The sequence below is a fragment of the Natator depressus genome, chromosome 4 (genome assembly GCF_965152275.1).
Source record: "Natator depressus isolate rNatDep1 chromosome 4, rNatDep2.hap1, whole genome shotgun sequence".
Classification (NCBI taxonomy): Eukaryota; Metazoa; Chordata; order Testudines; family Cheloniidae; genus Natator; species Natator depressus.
In genome coordinates this window covers 124354546-124375392 of record NC_134237.1, presented here as the reverse complement: position 1 = coordinate 124375392, position 20847 = coordinate 124354546, and the positions used below count along the sequence as shown (strand labels likewise).

The 20847-nt window shown below is 42.2% G+C and overlaps 1 protein-coding gene and 1 long non-coding RNA gene across 6 annotated transcripts in view; both read right to left on the bottom strand.

Moving 5' to 3' along the window:
* Window positions 1-5230, bottom strand: part of LOC141985995 (uncharacterized) — a 59787-nt gene extending 54557 nt beyond the window's left edge. Inside the window, exon 1 of the long non-coding RNA XR_012639093.1 lies at window positions 5195-5230. This is a non-coding gene — a long non-coding RNA (uncharacterized LOC141985995). The remainder of the gene's footprint in view (window positions 1-5194) is intronic.
* Window positions 5231-11436: 6206 nt separating this feature from the next.
* FAM53A (family with sequence similarity 53 member A) overlaps window positions 11437-20847 on the bottom strand; it is a 99324-nt gene continuing 89913 nt past the window's right edge. For all 5 annotated transcript variants that reach the window (XM_074950160.1, XM_074950165.1, XM_074950161.1 and 2 more), the window contains one exon: window positions 11437-12598. In XM_074950160.1, coding sequence (XP_074806261.1) covers window positions 12260-12598 — 339 coding nt within the window. In that variant the 3' untranslated portion in view covers window positions 11437-12259. The remainder of the gene's footprint in view (window positions 12599-20847) is intronic.

The following is a 20847-nucleotide window of genomic DNA, read 5'->3' as shown; positions in this document are numbered from 1 at the left end:
GATTGTGAGGAGCTACAAAGGGATCTCACAAAACTGGGTGACTGAGCAACAAAATGGCAGATGAAATTCAATGTTGATCAATGCAAAGTAATGCACACTGGAAAACATAATCCCAACTATACATACAACATGATGGGGTCTAAATTAGCTGTTACCACTCATGAAAGATCTTGGAGTCACTGTGGATAGTTCTCTGAAAACTCAATATGCAGCCGCAGTCACAAAAGCTAACAATGTTAGGAACCATTAGGAAAGGGACAGATAATAAGATAGAAAGCATCATAAAGCCACTTTATAATTCCATGGTACACCCACACCTAGTTCTGGTTGCCCCATCTCAAAAAAAGATATGTTGGAGTTGGGAAACGAACTGAGAATGGCAACAAAATGTCTAAGGGTATGGAACAGCTTCCATATGAGGAGAGATTAAAAAGACTGGGACTGTTCATCTTAGAAAAGAGAGGACTAAGGGGGGAATATGATAGAGGTCTATAAAATCATGAGTGGTGTGGGAAAAAAGAGTTATTTACCCCTTCACATGACACAACCACCAGGGGTCACTCAATGAAATTAATAGGCAGCAGTTTTAAAACTAACATAAGGAAGTACTTCTTCATACAACGCATGGTGAACCTGTGGAACTCCTTGCCAGGACATGTTGTGAAGGCCAAGACTATAACAGGATTCAAAAAAGAACTAGATAAGTTCATGGAGGATAGGTCCATCAATGGCTATTAATCAGGATGGACAGGGACACAAGCCCATGCTCTGGGCATCCCTAAACCTCTGACTGCCAGAAGCTAGGACTGGATGACAGGGAATGGATTACTTGATAATTGCCCTGTTCTGTTCATTCCCTCTGAAGCATCTGACCACTGTCAGAAGACAGGATACCAGGCTAGATGGACCATTGATCTGACCCAGTGTGGCCATTCTTTTGTTCTGTTGATAGCACAGGGATAGGGGACACCAAACTGCAAAGTTCCCACATAGCTTTGCTCCAATCTACAACCCTGACCTCATTCCTTATTGCATCACCCTGTGCCCCTTTTGTTCCTCCAGTGATACCCACCTTGAAGCACCTGGCTTCTCCTATAACCCATCTCCCTGTGACTATATTTAGTGTCGCATACAGCACCTAAAAGGCTGTGGACATCTATCAGATATTAAAAATGGGGAGCGTGGAGGAAGGAGATGAACAAATTTAATGGAGGGCAAGCAAAAGAGGCCTATAGCACATCCATGACCAACCATATTTATTTGAAATGGTTTTAGAAAGTGATCACTTAGGGGCCTCAGGAGTATTGAAAAACCTCTTCCATAGAAACTTAAAACGTACGAAGTGCCCAGGATCTGTATTGCTGGACAGGAGAGCAGGGTCCTCATTCTCGTATGGGGCAAGATTGCAGAGCTTGCATTCTTAACACCAGGTAGTCAAGAAGGAAATGCCTTGCAGCTCCATGCCTGAGCACTGACATCCTTCTCCAGAGAATTCTGGAGCCACACTCATGGGCTCTTAAAGGTGATTGGCAAAGAATTTTTTTCAACACTAGACTTGTACCTCCTTTAGTTTCTTTCTCATGTTGACAAAAGGCCTGAAAGGAAGGTGTGCGTGTGTGTTAATACAGTTTCTTTCTGTCTTTTTCTGACAAAGGGGACTGACAAAGGGCGCTATTCGCAGACGCAGCATACCCTCTTCCTGAATTTGCCACCCAATTGTCTTGCCCAAACTTAAAACAACATCTACACTTTTATATTTCAACCAGGCAGCACCCAAATCCAGAACATAAATCAAAAATCGGGGGACAGAGACACACACAGCATAGTGAAAGTAGCTTAAACTGGCAGAGGATGAAACAATGGTGCAATGTGCGTCCATTAATTGTGCGCTCAACTTGCATTCTGACCGTTTGTACCAACACCATGATTCTTTTGGTTGTGGATTATTTTTCTCGACACAGTGAAAGGATTTTCTGACAACAAACATTTTTGAGGAGCGTGGAGGTGATACAACATTTTCGCTTTAAACAGTTTACAAACTTGGTGTTTACAGCATTGGGTGGGCTGATGGTAAGTTAAGGCAAATGGCAAGCCCCATCCAGAGACATCTATCATACAGTTTGCAGCTCTACAAGTAGCACTGCTAATAAGGAGTCTGAAGTTACAAAGCACAGCTTAATATTTCAGTTGGTAGCCCAGCTGGCTTCCTGTCTCACCACACATTTGCATAATTATCATTGGGGGAAAGAGAAGAGTGGGGAACTGAGCAGCCTCCTAATGGAACAGCTGGCCATTCTGAAAATGGATTATATAATTCTATTGTCCTGATGTCTGGCTTGCTTAGTTTGCATATTAAAGATTTCCCCACCCAGGCTTATAGTTTGCTATAGAGCAGCAGTGCCACTCGCATCTCTCACATTTAAGGCTGTCTTAAGCCATTCAGTTTGCTCTTGACACTCGCTATACAAACTCCTGGGTTGTGAAAAACAACAACAAATCAATCAGGGTAGAGACCTTAACCTTATGGAGATTAAAAGGAATGTGTGAAAGTTCAGCTTGATATTATCATTTGCAAATGAATTTAAGAACAGGCATCATGATGAATATTGAAACGTGTCACAATCTGGCATCATACAAAATCAGAGTGAAAAGACCCATTCCTTTCCCCTCTGGCTGTGTGTGTTGTTACAGCCTAGACTACAGGTTTTTATAGTTAATGTGTGAAATAAATACAAGCCTGGAGGAGTTTAAGGTCTAGATAACTGCAAACGATTTTGTGTATGTGTACAAATCAGATCACGCCCACAAATCTTTCCCCATAAAGTTAAAATCACGTTCCTTCCCCCAAGAGTAACAATTCATTTTTTAAGAAAAGAGTTTTTTTTTATTTTGCTGAGTATTAAGGATAGAACCTCATGATCACCCCAGACAGAGCCAGATTTGCACAAGTGTGAACCTTATCGATAGTTATTTTTCATGTGTGCAAGAACTTCAAGGTGTCACCTTATGTTTGCAGTCGCTCCCACAATGTACTAGGTGCTTTCCATTCTAACAAAAGAGAGCATACAGGGGATTTACTCCCATTAGAATTTCTCTCTCTCTCTGTTGCTTTCTTCATAGGCTGTCTGTATTCACTTCTGCCTCCCCTCCTCGTTTGCCCTAAACAGACTGCAAATTCAATGACATTTGAACTCATGGATTTGTTATTAGACTTAGCAAGTTTGTCAATTCCATTACCCATCATACTAGGCAATGAAGGTAGTGCTACCTATAGGTAAGGTTACCCACCACTTTCCATTATAAGACCTTCTTTTCAGTTGCTTATAACTTTGCCAGACAAATCATTCAGGCTGTAATTTTCTAATGCCGATTGTTTGCTTCTGGCTGATTCCCCCCTGCCTCCCACCCACCTGTTGTAAAGGAAATTTTTGGCTCAAACAATTCAATCATCTCTCAAAATGCGGTTCAGGAAAAAATACATTGTTTTATCCATGTTAAACAAAAAACCTCTTACAACCATTTTAGCTGAGAAGTTTTAGCATCTGCATGCTTTACAGCAGGTACTTGCCCTGGGGTCAGATATGTGCCTTTTGTTGTCCCTGTGAAATCACATCTAAATTTGCCCATTTTTTAAGACTCTGAAAAAATCTCAGTTTACACTTGCTCAGCAGAGACTTTTGAGAGTTTGGCAAGCTAAATTCTCTGAAGACTCCATCTGCACTGGGCAGGCTACAGGCCCCCGTCACAGCTTCAAGGTGCCAACCAGATTACAAATACACCATGCCCACAGAGCCACTAAGCATGTTCCCAAACGGGGCAGGATTTTCTCTTCAATTGCTGGATGCTCTTAGGGAGCATTGTGGCCTGGAAGAGGAGGGAGCAGCCTGCCTGGAATTTAGAGGAGTGAGGAACATGTGGGGGTGGGAGAGGCAGGGGAGATAGACAGAGGGGAGCAGAAAATTCGGGTGGGGGAGAATGGGAATTAGCAGCCAGAGGGGATAGCAGCAAGGGAGGGTACAGAGGCAGAGGGGCCTGTAACTACTATCGGGCATGCCCTTACAGGACCTGCCGCTGAACCCATTATTCCTGAGTCTAAACATTCCATATTGTCTACCAAACAGTTGTGAATGCCACTGTCAAAGTCTCTTGTTCCCTTTCTCGTAGAAGATAACAGCCTACAACTGCTACTAGTTACTTCATTAGCTGAAGTGATAGAGGACTGTACTGTGGATCTAAAGGCCCCGACCCTGCTGCTTCTGCTGAGTGTGTGTGTGGGGGGGGGGGTTTCAATTTGTTCCATATAACAAAAATTGAAAAAACAAAAATGTTTTAATGTAGAAAATTACATTAAAAATTGCACTAAAAGAACATTAAGGTTGCAAAGTCATGTACTTAGAAGTTAAGAAATGCCAGATGTATGTGCAATCTAAATTGAGCCCCCTTGTGCATATGCATTATGATATAGTAATTACAAGATCACATTTTAATCACATACTGTATTTTTCAATGAGACCCCCTGCCACACACGGTGCCTGGGATAGACCTGCTCTGGGGATGAATTAGGGCTGTGCAATTAATAAGGTTGTTGTCTGCAGTATCTCTGCCTCGTTTCAAGCAAAAGCTGGAAGGTGGATGGTGAATGAAGCAGGGACCTGGGGAACTGCAGAAAGAGAAAGGATGCTTGTCATTAAGGCTGCTGAACGACATCCTGGAAAACTGGATTCTACCCCTGCCTCTGCCACAGAGTTCCTTTGTCAGACTGGGCATGTCACTTACACCATCTCCACAGGTAATCAGTGTATGCCTTATCTCCTGATTTGCAGAAGTACTGAGCACTTGCAACTGTGGTCATTGGGAGCTGTGATCTGAACATATAAAGTGCTGTAAAATGTTAAGTACTCTGAAAAAAATCAAGCCCCAGGCTTCTTAAATTGGGCACCTAAAATAGCAGATGCTGTTGACAATTTTGTCTCGATTCCCCATGGGTAAAATGGTAATAATACCCCCTCTCGTCTCAAGGGTGGTGTGAAGATGAATTCATTTATGCTTGTAAAGAACTAAGATACTATGATGGGGCACCATAGATTAATTTCCTCATGGGCTTTTCTATCTGCATTCATTTGAATCGTCTGCTGTAAGTAATGTATGGGGCCCCATGCTGAAAGAAGATAAAAAAGAAATATTGCATAGTTACCCATTCAGTGAGCACGCTCCATCCTTTGCACTGAATGAGGCAGGGGTCCTGGGGAAAAAATAGTATAAGATTATGTAACTAAAGACTGTGTCCAAATGAATTTGCCCAACAGGAACAACTCTTGCATGGTTAATCTTAAATCTGGCATTTCTTAACTTTTGAATGCTTCACTTTGCAACTTTACAGTTCCTTTAACATAATTTGAGAGGTTATATATACTGCTACAAACACGCACACATACATGTCACACCACATTTGTATTTGTATGGATTATCCTTATTAAATGAAATATTCTAAAAAAAATATAATAAAAGAATCACTCGTTTGGGAAATGTTAAACTTGACTGTAAGAGTATATAGGTCTATGCCAATTGTTTAAAGTAGCTTGACAGAATTTTTTTTTTTTAAATAATTTCAGTCGATACTATCCATGTTTATTTTGATCAATTTAAATTTTCACAAGTGCACAAAATTATGGGCTTTAAGCAGGTTTTGTTAGATTATTTTACCCATTTGAATTTCGCAGTTGTGTGAATTATGAGCAGGAAGGTCGTAATATTTATTTAACAGCAGCAGACATTGAGACTCAAAGTTAAAACTTTGTAAGCGTTAAAACACAAATGATCAAAATCCCATCATCAATTGAAATGCACTTTTTCATCAATGTGCGTTTATGGGGAAATCGAAGTTTACCAATGTTTTCTGAAAAAAAATTAATTCTTCCAAGCCTATTTATAACCCGTAAACACTACATTATGTTTTACCATTTCCTACACAATTTTAGCACTTTCAGAGAGACCACGCTAACCAGATGAACCTAGCAAGTAAAGACAGTAAGAGATGCACTTAGGGGCTAAAATGACTTGTGTCAAAACCCACTTGAAAAATGTGTCAGAACAGGCTATTGGACTATCGTATAAATGCTCCTTTGACAGTTCATTTTCAGTTTGCACTGTTGCAGCATTGTTGGTCCCAGGATATTAGGGAGAGGTGGTGGATGAGATAATATCTTTTATTGGACCAACTTCTGTTGGTGAAAGAGAAACTTTCGAGCTACAAAGCTCTTCTTCAGGTCATTTTCAGTGCATTTTTGGTCCATCAGCTACACACCTGCTATTCAACTAAAATATGTTGAAAGCTCACTGATGCTACCAAGCAGACGACCTAGAGGCAGATTTTCAACTGGTGTAAGTTGTCATAGGTCCATTCAATGGAGCTGTGACAATTTACACCAGCTGAGAATCTGACCCTGGAAAATAGAGAGGCCTTTGGGTTCTCACTCTTCAGTCAGTGCAGCTTTGGTACATCACGGTGGTAACTTAAGGGTCTGATGGGGGTTGAGTGACTGTTGCATGGGGCAGTTTAGGAAGTTATAATCACCAGAGGATGAAAAGGCTTTCGACTAGCAAAGTGCAGTTCTCTCCTGGGTCTCCTCTTACCTTACTGGGTGCTCCCTCAAGGTCTCATTCAGGAGCTGCTCCTCTTCTGCATTTTCCTGCTTCTCTTTTTCTTTCTCTCACTCACGCTCACACACTCCCTCTCCCTCCTGTGGCAATCTTAGCTGCCATGAGTAGAGAAACCAAAAAAATCACATGAAGAGATTGTAAGGTTGGGATTGTTTACCTTAGAAAGGAGACTAACATTGGTATATAAAATATAAATGGTCTAAAGAAGGTAGATCAAAAGCTTCTGTTCCCTGGGTCTCAAAACACAAGAGCAAGGAGACATTCGAGGGAACTAAAAAATGGACAACTCAAAACTCAAGGAAGCACTTGTTCACACAAAGCGTACCTCACTGACACGTGATGTTGCCGAGGCCAAGAACTCAGCAAGATTCAAAGAGGGATCAGGTAGAGACCCATTTCCTGGCTATGCCCTTAGAGAACACAGTTGCTGTCGGTATCTGGCTTTGATATCTAATGGCATAGATAGCAAATGTTTGCTGCTGTTAACCAAAGAGTTCGTATTCAGTGCCAGAAATGCGTATCCACCGACCATTTAACTGCAGTATTGCCAACCCCAAAGGTTCAAAAATAGTGTCAGACCCTTAAAAATCATGACATTGGCTCCCAAATCTTGAGGTTTTTCCTGATTAAATATATATATAGTGTTTGTCTGGATTTTTGAACTCCCCCTGCCACACCACACCTCAGCGTCAGAGACAATTAGTGCTGCTGAATCCCTCAAATTTATTAAGGTGATTTTGGCCACCACTGCAGGAGCTCTCACCACCACATCTGCCCATCTCCTTGCTCAGCAATTAATTCCGCATGCCTCTGCCCCCCCACCATCTGCCACCTCTCAATCCCCCATCAGTTGTGTCTCCCCAGCTCCCACTGGACCAGGTCCAAAGGCATAAGAAATATAGAAGTCCAAACTATCCTCCACTCTAGACTGCAAAGGGGGAGACTGTACAATCTCTAGATTGGAAAGGCTATGGTCCCAAAGTGCACTCCTGGGAACCTGCTACCCATGCCCCTGACTTGATTTCATTAAGACAAACCAGGCCTGGTGCCAAACCAGAGGAAAGGTGCCCCTGACAGGGGTGTAATTTAAGAAGCTGCAGGACTAGAACCCAGGTCTGTGCAGCTTGGGGCAGTGAATGCTCCCAACATTGCCAGTGGAAGGCCACATGTAGCCACATCAAAGGAGCCCTGTGGAGATTGGGTGTTACTTCCCGCAATGCCTAAAGTGGCCAGAGTGACAGCACCCCACAGCCTCAGATGGGCCCACCGCTTACTATTTAACCCTGGAAGATGCTGCAGAAAATCATCTGGGCAACCACATAAGACTTCTGGCTTGCTGTGGCTCCAGACCTCAGCTTGTTTTGCTCTGATCCCAGACTGACTTCAACCCTGACTCCCAACTCCAGCCCGGTGACTACTGAAATTCGATCTCTGACCCTGACCCTGACCCTTGGCTACTGATTTTGGCTCCTGCAACTACCCAAATTCCTGCTCACCAGCCACTGCCTAGGGGCTGCCCCTTATCTCCGCGACACCAGCCCGGCAGTAACCACGCTGTCTTGACTAAACCTACTTTTATAATAAGTGCTCACAAGTTCAATGTGGTTTACAGCAGTGGTGGTTTAAGATAAAAATGGGGTACACTCTACCTTTGGGGGGCAAAGGATTGGGAATTAGCCCAACTCAGGGGCTGGCTATCAAAGAGGAATGATTCAAAAGGACTCAGGGATTGGGGGGCATTGTTAACCTACAAAGCAACGTAAGGGCTGGTATGTCCCAGAGGAGAGCGCTTTGTGGTTGAAAGGCTGGTGGTGTTAGAGAGCGGACACCCAGCCAGGCACAGGCAAGACTCCCACACCTTGGAGACAGGAGGCAACTCACAGGCCTGGGTGCCCTGGTGCCTGGGTTTCCACTACCACCTCTCTAGCGATTACTACCCAGAAGTCTGGACCCTCCTTTTACTCTGCCCTCAAGTTGCAGGCAACATTATTCCCTAAACCTAAGGCTGCCCTTCTCAATGGTTTCCCAGAGCCATTTCTGTGGTGGCTATTGCTCTTGAGGCTCTCTTCTCTGGCTCCCCAGAGTACTTCTCTAACTTAGCTCCTGGCCTCCTCTGGCCCTTTCCTAGCTTCTTCCATCCAGGGTTCTTTCACTGATTCTCTGGCAGAAAGGAACCACAGCCAGTCTTTCATCTTATTCTGTTCCTACCAGCTCTTCCCCCTATAGAAGACAGGTGACTTCATATCTCCCCCAAAAGACCTGGGTCTCAGCCTGGGACTAAGCACAGCTGAGAGCTGAAATCTGAACCCTCTAAACGGCATAGCTCAACCTGTGACAGACTGCAGGTAGTTGGCATACAATGCTGTAGGACTTCCTTTTTGAAAACTCTCTACTACACTTGTCCATTGTGGGTTATTAGGGACATTTCCCTGTTCACCTGGAAAACTTGAATGTAATACATAAATGTGGCAAGTTCATTGTCTAATAAGCTCTTTTGGGGCAGGTACTACAATTTTGTGCATTATACAACGGCAGAATCACTGTGTGAAGCGACCATAAAATTGCAGTAATTCCTTTAATTCCTAGCTCTCACATGGGATTATATTAGTAGGTAGACCTAAAGTATACATGTTCCTCTTTCAACAGATTTCATTTCCCCAGGATTTTGCAATTTTTCTAGCACAGCTGTTCAACTCATTATTTTCTTGGTCACCCTCTAATAAAAACCCAAGCTGAAAAGTAGGTGGCTACTACGTTTATTTTTCCATGAAATTTGTTCTTTATCCAAGAGTGGCCCTAACTTCTTCCGTATTCTCCTAAATAAAGACTGTTTCGCACTTCGACAGCACTTCCTGCCCCCAGAGCTCTACATGTTGCCTAGTCCCAGCACACCTGTGAGAGGGGAATTAAGGCTTGCTTGGGGGAAACTAAGGTACAGAGCATTGACTTGCTCAGACCATGGATTTGAGATTAGAAATCTGGAGTTCCTGGTGTACGGTCCTCTGCTTGGAGGAAGTCTTTCAAACTTTGTTTCTCTAATAAATGTAAGGTGTTTTTTTTTTTTTTTTTTACATCGATAATTTCCCTGCTGAGCCTCTCCCCTGAACTCCCTCTGTACCCATGCCTCAAAAGACATTTCTCCTTTTATTTTCACTTCTTTTAGGCTCTCCTCTTATGGGTTAAAGAGCCCCTGCTGTCACCACACCAATCTCCTTAAAACTATAAAACTTCAGGGAATGAAAAGTGTGTGTTAAAATGGAAACATTAGATTTTAACTATTTCCCCATGTTTATCCACCCCCCCCCCCCCCACTCGTTCCTCAGACGTTCTTGTCAACTGCTGGAAATGGCCCACCTTATCACTACAAAAGTCTATCACCCCCGCTCTCCTGCTGGTAATAGCTCACCTTAAGTGATCACTCTCGTTACAGTGTGTATGGTAACACCCATTGTTTCATGTTCTCTGTGTATATAAATCTCCCCACTGTATTTTCCACTGAATGCATCCGATGAAGTGAGCTGTAGCTCACGAAAGCTTATGCTCAAATAAATTTGTTAGTCTCTAAGGTGCCACAAGTCCTCCCTTTCTTTTTATTAGATTTTAAGTGATTCCAGCCATCCTACTGCCCATGGCTATCACTCTGCATCAATAAGTTCATTCAAATTTACTTGCCTTTATTGCTCCATTTAAAAAAAAATGGAGAACATGGTCGTACTGCAACCACTAGTACCCGATTTTCAACCAAGGCACTTCTGGGACCCTGACTGTGGCTTACTATTCCACTGGCGCATCCTCTACATTTCCAGGGAGATTGGATGCACTTAAGGCACTGTATCCTGGCACTTCAAAAAGAACAATTATTTTGGAGTAGCTGCGGTTCTTTGAAATGGGGTGTGTGTGTGTGTGGATTCCTCCATCGTGTGCAGCACGCTTCATGGGCGCAAGATTTCACTGTCTTTGTACAACGATGTGCAAAAACAGGTCTTTCCTGTATACATTACAGCTTTCTAAACCTGTATTTGTTTTAAATTTTTAACACTCCCACATTCGCTGGAGCAGCAAGGTTGTCATTTGGCATGCATTGTGTATACAAAAGTGACTTTCACTTCTTGATTACCCAGGCTTCTTTCATTTTGTATAGACACCCTAGACATCTCAGTGGGTTAGCTATTTGGAACCCAATCCTGTGGAGTGCTGTGGCACTCAATGACACACGGGATTAGGCTCTGTGTCAGTGTTCTTTCCCCCACCACATTCACTCATGTACTCATTTTCCCGTATACCACTAAGGCTGTTTAAAACGAGCTCTAGCAGAAGGGACTGAAATCTTCATTGAAATGCATTGGCACTGCTGCAGAAACCGCAGTGGATTCAGCTTTATTTAATCAGTCCTACACCATCCAGTCCCTGAACTATTCCACAACTAATTTCTACCTTCCCCAACTCCATCTAATTTAAGTGTCCCCAAACTAATTCTCCTTGTTTGTGGAAAATTCCTTCACTTTAACCACATTATTAATTGTGCTGTTGTAATGGTCAGCAACGATATAGTATTACATTTTAAAGAGTGGTGAAAAGACACTTCATTACCCTATGAAACCCCGCAAAAATATTCTGGATAGATAAGAATCTAAAACTACTTCCCCCATGTCAAAGAGATGCCATGCTACAGTATCTGCCAAAGACTTCATAGATCAACCAATAAAATTCATAAACACATGCAAATCCAAAGCAAAATGTCATTTTATTTAATTCAAGGACTAGTTTCCTTCTAGTATTGCTGAAGGGATCACCTCCTGGGGAATTGATCATTACAAAGTCCCTGTTTAAAAGTTCAAGTGCTCTTGTACATTCTTCTGAACCACAGAAAACATAATAATGACCAAGAAGGTGGGCAGCTACTTGCACTTTTAACCCACCTAAATTAGCATTGCTTCTGGCTGGAAAACAATTCAAGTAGTAAAATCATGGAAAAATGTTAACCTTTAAGGTCACTACTACATTTTGATCAAAAAGTCTTGAATGTATGAAAAACCATTTGTACATGTTATGAAGTTTTATAACCACTCACTGTATAAGGAGACAGTTAAGTATTTTGGACCAGTTGTCAACCAGATACTTAAGTGTTCAGATCTCCAGATATCCAATCGTTTATTACCAGTTTAATTATGCAACTCACTTTTCACATTAAGCTCTTTAACAAATGGAACATATACCCACACCAGAATCACTGTAGACAGATTTAGTTTTATAGAATGCCCTTCTGAAAATTCATTTCAAAATAGAGATGCTTTCTCCCGAACTGTAAAAGCCATAAAAATGCAAAATATCTGTTAGGAAATTTGTAATCAAAGTTACTCCTTAATGTTCAAAATAACATTTAACCTCCAGCTGTCTTTTGCTGTTGTTCATATACTGATCAATAGACTATAAACAGGTAACAATGGTTCTTTTTTTTCCCCCACCTGAAACATTTCTTCTAACACAGGCCCAAGATAGGCAATACAGAGATTCAGGGACATGGATTATGCATTGCAAAGGTAATCCACTAATCATTTTAATTTAGAACAACTTTGATTCTAGTACACAACTTTGAGCCTCAGTTGTTTTCAATCTGCTCTAGATCCAAGTCCCCGCAGTCTAGCGGAAAGATGCCCTCTTCAGTGCTTTCACAATCACTTGTGTCCTCATCACTTTCACATACTGCAGCTGCCTTCTTATAATCCCTTACACTGAAGCCAACTTGGCATGGCCCATGATGCCTTACTTCATCCAGTTGCTCTTTCACTGGACTGGAACCAGGGGTGGTGATGTTCATAAAGTCATGTGAATCACATGGGGATGACACAATTGTCTTCATTTGTGTGTCGTCGTCATCGTCATCATCATCATCTTCTTCATAATCAAGGGAGCAAAGACTCTTTGAATTTTTTAAAGTCTGTAATTAAAAAAATATATATTAACCGAAAGCAATAGAAAAGACATACATCCTGCCCACCCCTTCAAATGTTTAGGGAAAGTGGTTAAGGAGAGAATTTACAGCAACTCTGCAAATGGGATCCATTTGGGAAATAAAGAAGTTATTTATTGTGCAGTAACTGCAGTTCTCAGATGTTTTGTTCACATGGATCTCACTTACGACTAGCTAGCAATTTCCAGCTTAACATGAGAGTCTGACGTCCTAGCTACAGCTAGCCAAATAAGGATTTCTGAACCACTGTTCCCAATTTGGCATCTGATCTAGTCACCAAATCCAGGACATGATGTTTGGTAAAGGTATGAGCTGAACTCCAAGTGCAAATGACCCATACAGAAACATTTCTTAGACATGCTGAAGAGGTTGCCTGGCCTCTAGCTGAGTGGGCCCTGATGACTGAGGGAAGGCCATATCTACTAGTTACTAGAAGACTAACACACTGAGTGATCCATTTGAATCTCTGGGAAGGATGATCTGATCTTTTACAGCCTTCCTTAATGTCACAAACAGGTTGATTTCCTGAATGGCTTTACCTAAATAATAAAGGCAGGCTCTGGAAGTATCTAAACTAAAGAACTTGGTTTATCCCAGGCTTAAGTGGTGCTTGGGGAAAGAGAATAAGAGGTTAATGATTTGGTTTAAGTAAAAATCAGCAGCACACTGCTCTCTCCCACAGAGAGTAGACACTGATTGTGTCCCTCAGTTAAAAGAGGGACTCCATCACATGAAAGGTCTGGCTTGAACCTGGAGGGGTTTAGTCTTGGCCTTAAGATGGAAAGGCACCTCAGTACCAAGTAGAAGAAAAAATACATTTTAAAGAAGGAGCAAAGAAAGTTGTCAGTCAGCTAAGCAAAGTAACTGAATGATTCTAAATTGACTTGATGAAGGGTACTTCAGGGGATTGCACACAGGCTGCTGAGCTCGAGTGAAGCGAAAGGTGGTAGAAGCTGCTCTGCCCCATACACCCTCACATAGGGGGAGCGATGCAGAACAGGCGAGGTGAGAAATGCGCACAGATATGCAGGGCACTGGTATGGCCCCAAAGGGCACTGGTGTCAAAAGGTTCTGATCTCCCATGCATGAGGCGCGCGCGCGCACACACCATAAGCTGGATCCACATGGACAAAGACTAAGGACCCCTCTAAATTTTCAGTGTTTTTAGTTTAGCTTTCATTCTTTGTTAAAAACCCGGTTTTTAAAACACATCAATCTATTCACTGATGAGTAATTATCAATATTATACAGTATATTATGCTAATTCCTCGTTGAGAATTTTATACAATTTCTTTCTCACTGTACACATAATCATTATGTTACCAGTGTCTGGCACAGGATGCCTTTTAGAAAGAACTTTACATATTTAAAGAGCTTTACAGACATTTACTAACTAGCCCTCCCACCACCACTGAGGAAGGAAGGTAGATATTCTTCCCCATTTTACAAGAAGGGAAAGAGGCACAGAGGGGAAGCGACTTGCCCAAGACCATATAAATCACTGAACTTGGGTGCTCCCCTCACATTCAACCCCCTGCTCACTACTCTAATTCATGTCACTTCCTAGATATGCATAACTTGAATCCAGCACATTCAGGGATTAAAGCACACTGGACCCTCGCTAGAAAGCGGGATTTGGGATCATGCACAGTACAGTGTTAACACGGGGACCGTGTTAAAATGAACCGCAATTAAAGTAATTAAATTTGGGATCCATGGCCGCGACCACGTTATATGCGAATTCGCGCTATACAGATGCACGTTCTAGCGAGGGTCCAGTGTATTCAATTGGGGGAGGAGGGGGGAGAGAAGAATCAGATAATGTGTGAGATGTTAGAATGATTTTACAGCACAACTCGGATGAAAGTCAGTGGATTATAGTACTACTAAGATGAACATGCTTCACTGACTTTGTACTCTTATACAGGACCTCAATGAGATTTTGCTGCACAGTAGAGACCACTGAAGTTCTATTACTGTATCTCATGGCAACCTGCACCAAATCATATTGCTACCATGGAACAAATCTTCAAGAGTAGGCTTCTGATTGCTACCATTATTTGTACAGTGGGCTTGATTCATTTTTCTCTGGCTGGAGTAAGTCTGGCATAACTCTGCAGCAGTCAACAGCATTACACTGGTTGAACAGCAATGTTATTAGAATTTGGAGGTGGAGTGCTCTCCGATACAAAAAGATTCTCTCGCCACATTGTTATACAGATTCACGGGTTTTAAAGCCAGAAGGGACCATTGTGATCTTTTAGGCTAACCTCTTGCATAAGACAGCTCATAGGAATTCCATGAATTAATTCCTGCTTCAAGTCCAATAGCTGTGGCTGAACTAGAGCATCTCTTGGAAAAACATCCAATTTTTATTTAAAGATTTCCAGTGATGATGATGACGACGACGACGACTAGGCTCTTATCTAGGGCTTTTCATCGGTAGATTGAGAATAACTCTTGGTAAATTGCTCCAGTGGTTAATTACCATCACTGTTGCAAAGTTCTGCCTCTTATTTCTAGTATGAATTGGTCTAGCTTCAACTTCCAGCCCTCAGATCTTATCTTTGTCTGCGAGGCTGAAGAGCTCTCATCACATTTCTGTTCCTTATGTTGATACTTATAAGCAGATCATGTGTATTTTTACGTATCTGTATGAAATTTCTATGATCCACCTTCAGGTCCTTAATTGATCCATAGCAATCTATATACATACAGTTACTGAAAACAAACATTTTTATATCCTGTATATGAAGAGGGAATATGGGGGTTCATTCATATTGACACCTGATTTTAAAACAGCAAATTTCAATAATGCAATACAGCCGGGGTTCTCAATCTTTTCCTTTCTGAGGCCCCCCCAAACATGCTATAAAAACTCCACAGCCCACCCTGTGCCACAATAACTGGTTTTCTGCCTATAAAAGCCAGGGCCAGCGTTAGCTGGTAGCAAGCTAGGCAATTGCCTGAGGCCCCATGCTACAGGGGCCCCTGCGAAGCTACATTGCTATGGCTTCAGCCCCAGGTGGCGGGACTCAGGGCCCTGGATTCAGCTTTCTACCATGGGCCCCAGCAAATCTAATGCTGGCCCTGCTTGGCGGCTCCCCTGAAACCTGCTCGCAGCCCCCACAGGGGGCCCCGGGCTGAGAACTACTGCAATACAGCAAGGAAATGGGTGTTAAGGATACTTGAATCCTACGTGTAGCCTACTGCTTTGAAATGGTGAAAACATTTACTGCTATCTGTCTCCAGACAGAGGGAAAAAAGTATTTTTTAGGTAGCCCTTTAAGTCTTATGGTAGATACTGGTTACTGCTCCTCTTCAAACAAAGAAACAAACTTATTTATGCTTTTGGAAAGGGATTCTTGAACCCCTGAATTGTCCTCCAGTCAGCTTTATTCAAGTTCTACTACAGATAAATCAAAACTAAGCACAGTTGTCTTTCTAGGTTTGTGTACATAAAACAGAAAATTGCCGGTTAGCTATACTGCACTGAAACCACTTGAATGGGAACTTTTGGTTGGTTTCAACACAATAGCAAGTGCATTCAGCTAGTTCTTTGTTCACCCACTTGTCACAAACTTATACACCAAACTAAAAATAGGTGGATTTATTATCTCAAGCACAATCTCACTACTTTTCACAAAGCAAAAAAGGTAGACCCTGAAATGCATTCAAACCCTCTAACTAAAGCTTTACATGTTACACCAGTACAGTACCACACCTTTCAAGCACAATCATGCTCAGTGGGGAGTCAGTGAGTACTTGCTCAATGGTCCTCATTTTATAAAGGATGCTGGACTAACAAAACAAAAGAACCCACAGTTGGCAATGGATGGAACTCAATCAGCCAAAAGTATTCTTTTGTGTAAAGAAAGAAAAGAAGCTCAAAGAGAGTTTTAGAAGGAGTAGGGTTATAAAATGTCTGAATATTAAAACTCTGTGTAGGAAACAATGGAGGGGGAAGGAAATAAAAGAAAACATCCCTAGACCCTTGCTTTCAAACCAAATAAGCAAGTTAGGGCCACAGGAATTTGAAAGCAGGCTGATGTGTGCATGCACTTCTGAATCTCTGGTTCAGAAATTTCACAGGAAGTCACTATACACTTCTGAAGTTTTTTGTTTTAATAAGTGATTTCACTGGCACGTTTTGCTACATGACTTTACACAACACATTCAATTTAGCCATGTCCTTAGCGGTGTTTAAAAACCCACAGTGTATTACAGAAATGTGTTTGTTACAGTCCATTCTCCCTGAAAGGCTAAATATAGTTTTTCATAAATCCCACATGTACTTAGTGTTGCCCCAGTTCTCACCACTATCTTGCAAGATGTTGTGCTTTTCTTAAAGCCCCTGCTCCTGGAGCACTTATTACATGAAAATCTCAACTTTCATTCTAAAAAAAAAAGTAGCCGGTTTCTAGCTCTCACTGGAATGGAGGGAAGCTTGAAAACAAACTCTAAAGGCTCAAAAACTAGGAGGCAAATTAAAAGACTCCCCCTTACTTTCCCCCAATTATTTTTTAATCTCATGGTATTTTGTGGCCTGATTTATGATCTTGAATGCTTGGAATAGGCAATGCTGCTTTTTCCAAGCTATCCTCTCCTCTCTATGAAAGGCACCATTTTAACAAAATATTACAGAAATTACTGATACAGCACTTAGACAATATCATTGTGGCCCCAGGAAGCTCACAATTTAAGTTTAGCCATAAAGCCTACATAACACCCACCAGGCTTGTTGTGCTCAACTGCACAGATCTTGTCTTGCGAGGACTGCGGAAAAAGGTGGTGTTTGATTGTCAGCCTTTCCTTAAGAACAAACTTCCACAGGGAAGCAAACTGAATCCCACCTTTACATCAATATTTCCATCAAGCCACCACAGAAAGAATCCAGCATCTCTCTAAAAGTCAAGCTTGTGTCGGGAAAGTGTTCCACTTTCATGAAGTAGTTTATGCACCTAATTACAATGATGGTAATTACTAATGAATGCAACTGAGATGCCTATAAATTATCGTAAGCCACTTTTATCATACATTTCACATTACTACAAAACTTGTTCTTTAAAAAGTTTCCATTTAAAAATCAAGATCAGAGATATGCAAGTATTAGTAATTTATGTTGTGGTAGCACCCAGAGACCTCCACCATGCTGGAGCTCTGTACCAGTTTGTCTATTATGACAGACAAAACATAGTAGGCTGCAGTTCGTGCCCCAAAGCGTTTACAAAGATCTCTGAATTTTCCAATGATTTCAAACATTTCAAGAAATATTTGATCCCATATCATCCCATCACTGCAGCTTTTACTTTATACACAGTAGAAGCAATTTTAGCTCACACCAAATAAAAGCAGATATACTAATTTAACTGCTACGCCACATCGAACAGAATGATCGTGCAAAACCCATATGCACACAGGTGGCCTGATTCTCCACTCTTACACCTGCATACTTATTGAAGCATAGGAGGTTGCACTAACAGTGGAGAATAAAGACTTCGATGTTTGACTCAAACAATGTCATTATCATCAGTGATGCACTCACAAAATGGTTGGCACTGTGCAAAACAAATACAAGAGGCATTCTTGACCCTACAGTCTGGCAGAAAGGTGGAACCATCCACAAAAAGTGCAGAAAACAAGGAGAGGAAAAAATACAAACAAGGTTATCCATTGCAGTGTTGAATGTTTGGAACCTACTAACATTTCTGTTAATTTAAAATCCCAAGAAAGTGATTTATAGCATCTGAAGATTCACTCCAGGCTCAAAACTTAAAATTAAAGACTCAGATGGAAATGCATTTTCTCAAGTTTAAAACTTATAAAAAACTGTTTGGGCATAAAACTGCCACTTTGATTTGTAAGAGAAATTACCATATATACTCGTTCATTAGCCCGTTCATTTATAAGCCGACCCCCCAAGATGGATAGGTAAAAATAGTAAAAAACTGTATGACCCTTTCATAAGCCGACCCTATATTTCAGGGGTTGGCAAACTTTGGCTCCCGGCCCATCAGGGTAAGCTGCTGGCGGGTCGGGACGTTTTGTTTACCTGGAGCGTTCACAGGAACGGAGCCCCTCAGCTCCCTGTGGCCGCGGTTCGTGCCACTTCGCCGTTCCCAGGCAACGGGAGCTGCGGGAACCGCGGACACAGGGAGCCGAGGGGCTCCATTCCTGCAGACGCTTCAGGTAAACAAAATGACAAAGTATTAGATATTCAATTCAATGATTTTATAGAGTTTAAAATCAAATTTTAGTGTAGACCCATTTATAAGCTGACCCCCGCTCTTTGATGCGTCACATTTTTACCAAAAATATTCAGCTTATGAATGCGTATATACGGTAGTTACTTATTAGTAACTTGAGGTTCTTCGAGATGTGCGGTCCCTATCTGTATTCCACTGCGGTGACACATGCGCTCTATCAGGAGATAGAAGGCAGGATAGACCAACCGCCTTTCCAGTTCCTTCACCACAAGTCAGAGAAGATCTGAAGCAGACGAGAAGGTGGGCAGGTATGGACCACACATCTCAAAGATCCTCCAGTTATTACCAGGTAAGTAACTCTCTCTTTTGCTTCAAGTACTGGTCCCTATCTGCATTTCACTGTGGATGACTGGACAAGCAGTACTCAAATAGGAGGAGGGTGCAAGGTCGTAGATGGCAGAGCAGAACAAAGGACTGCTGTTCCAAAAGATGCACTGGTAGAGGAGTACTGTACCATGGCATAGTGTCTAGCAAACGTGTGGACTGAGTGCCACATAGCTGCCTTACAAATATCAAGTAGAGGCACCTCTTGAAGCAACACCATAGATGTTGCTTGAGCTCTTGTGGAAAGAGCTCTTATCCAATGAATATGGGAAGGTTAGACAGCTGATAGAGAAAAACAGAACCTGAGATCAATTTCGAGATTCTTTGAGAAGATACAGGCTGACCTCTGACCCTTTCCATTATGGCAACAAATAATCTAGGGGATTTCCTGATTGTTTGTGTTCTCTGCAGGTAAAAGGCTAAAGGTTCACCAAATATTGAGAGAATGGAACCCTTTTTTTTTTCTGAGCATGTGTGAGGTTTTGGGAAGAACACAGGTAAATGAATAGACTGGTTCAGGTAAAAATCAGACTACTTTGGGGGTGAATTTAGGGTGTCAATGTAACAAAACTTTATGCTTATGGAATATAGTGTAAGGAGGATCTGCCATCAACGCTTCAAGCTCACCAACCCTGCTGGCTGAGATGATGGCTATCAGGAATGCGATCCTCTTGTATAGGAGAGACGTGGAACAAGAAGCTAAATGTTCAAAAGGACGCTTAGTTAGGATGCAGAGAACAAAGTTCAAGTCTCACTGAGGAGCACTCCCACTAACAATCAACTGCAAAGCGCCTGATGAGACAGTCTGCTAGCACATTTTGCTTTCCTGGGAAGTAGACAGCTGACAGTGTAATCTGGTTGCCAATGCACCAGTTCCACAGACTGACCTTTCTGCACACAGGGGGACAGATCTCACTCCTGCCTGTTTGTTAATGTAGAAAACAGGTCACGATGTTGTCGTCTGACATTTTTAGGGCATAGTGACCTTGAATGAACAGGAGAAAGGTTTCACAAGCCCTTCAAACTGCTTGTAGTTTGAGAACATTGATTGCATCCTCTACTCTTAAGGTGTCCAGGTGCCTTACGCTGTATGGTTGTCCAGGTCAGCTCCAAAACCCAACAGGCATGCGTTAATAATTATTGTTCTTTCTTGTGTGGAGGCGATGAAGGGAATGCTGACGCAAGCCTGATGGGGATTCTTCCACCATGACAGGGATATCGCACTACTTTGGTGGGAACAGTCACTATGGGGTTCGTGGACTGTTGGTTTGGCAAGTACACAGTTTGAAGCCACAATCATAAGCAATGAAGGTGGAGTCTTGCAAAAGGTGTGACCTAACGGCATGAGGCCACATGGCCTAGGAGAGAAAGAGGCTTTGAAAGGCACTCTGGGGTTGGTTATGATCTGGTCCAGGGTAACATTCATAGACTGAAACCTGTCTCTCAGCAAGTAAGCCCTTGCCACAAAAGGTGTTGCTGGACATTTACAGTAGTGCTTGGGGGACAAACAGAAAAAGGATTAATAGATTCTGGATGCTCCTACAGCCTGGTCCGTGAGACTCTACTGGATCTGGAAGAGTTGCAAGATGACCCAATGCATGTGTCCCCACTCATACCTACCCTATG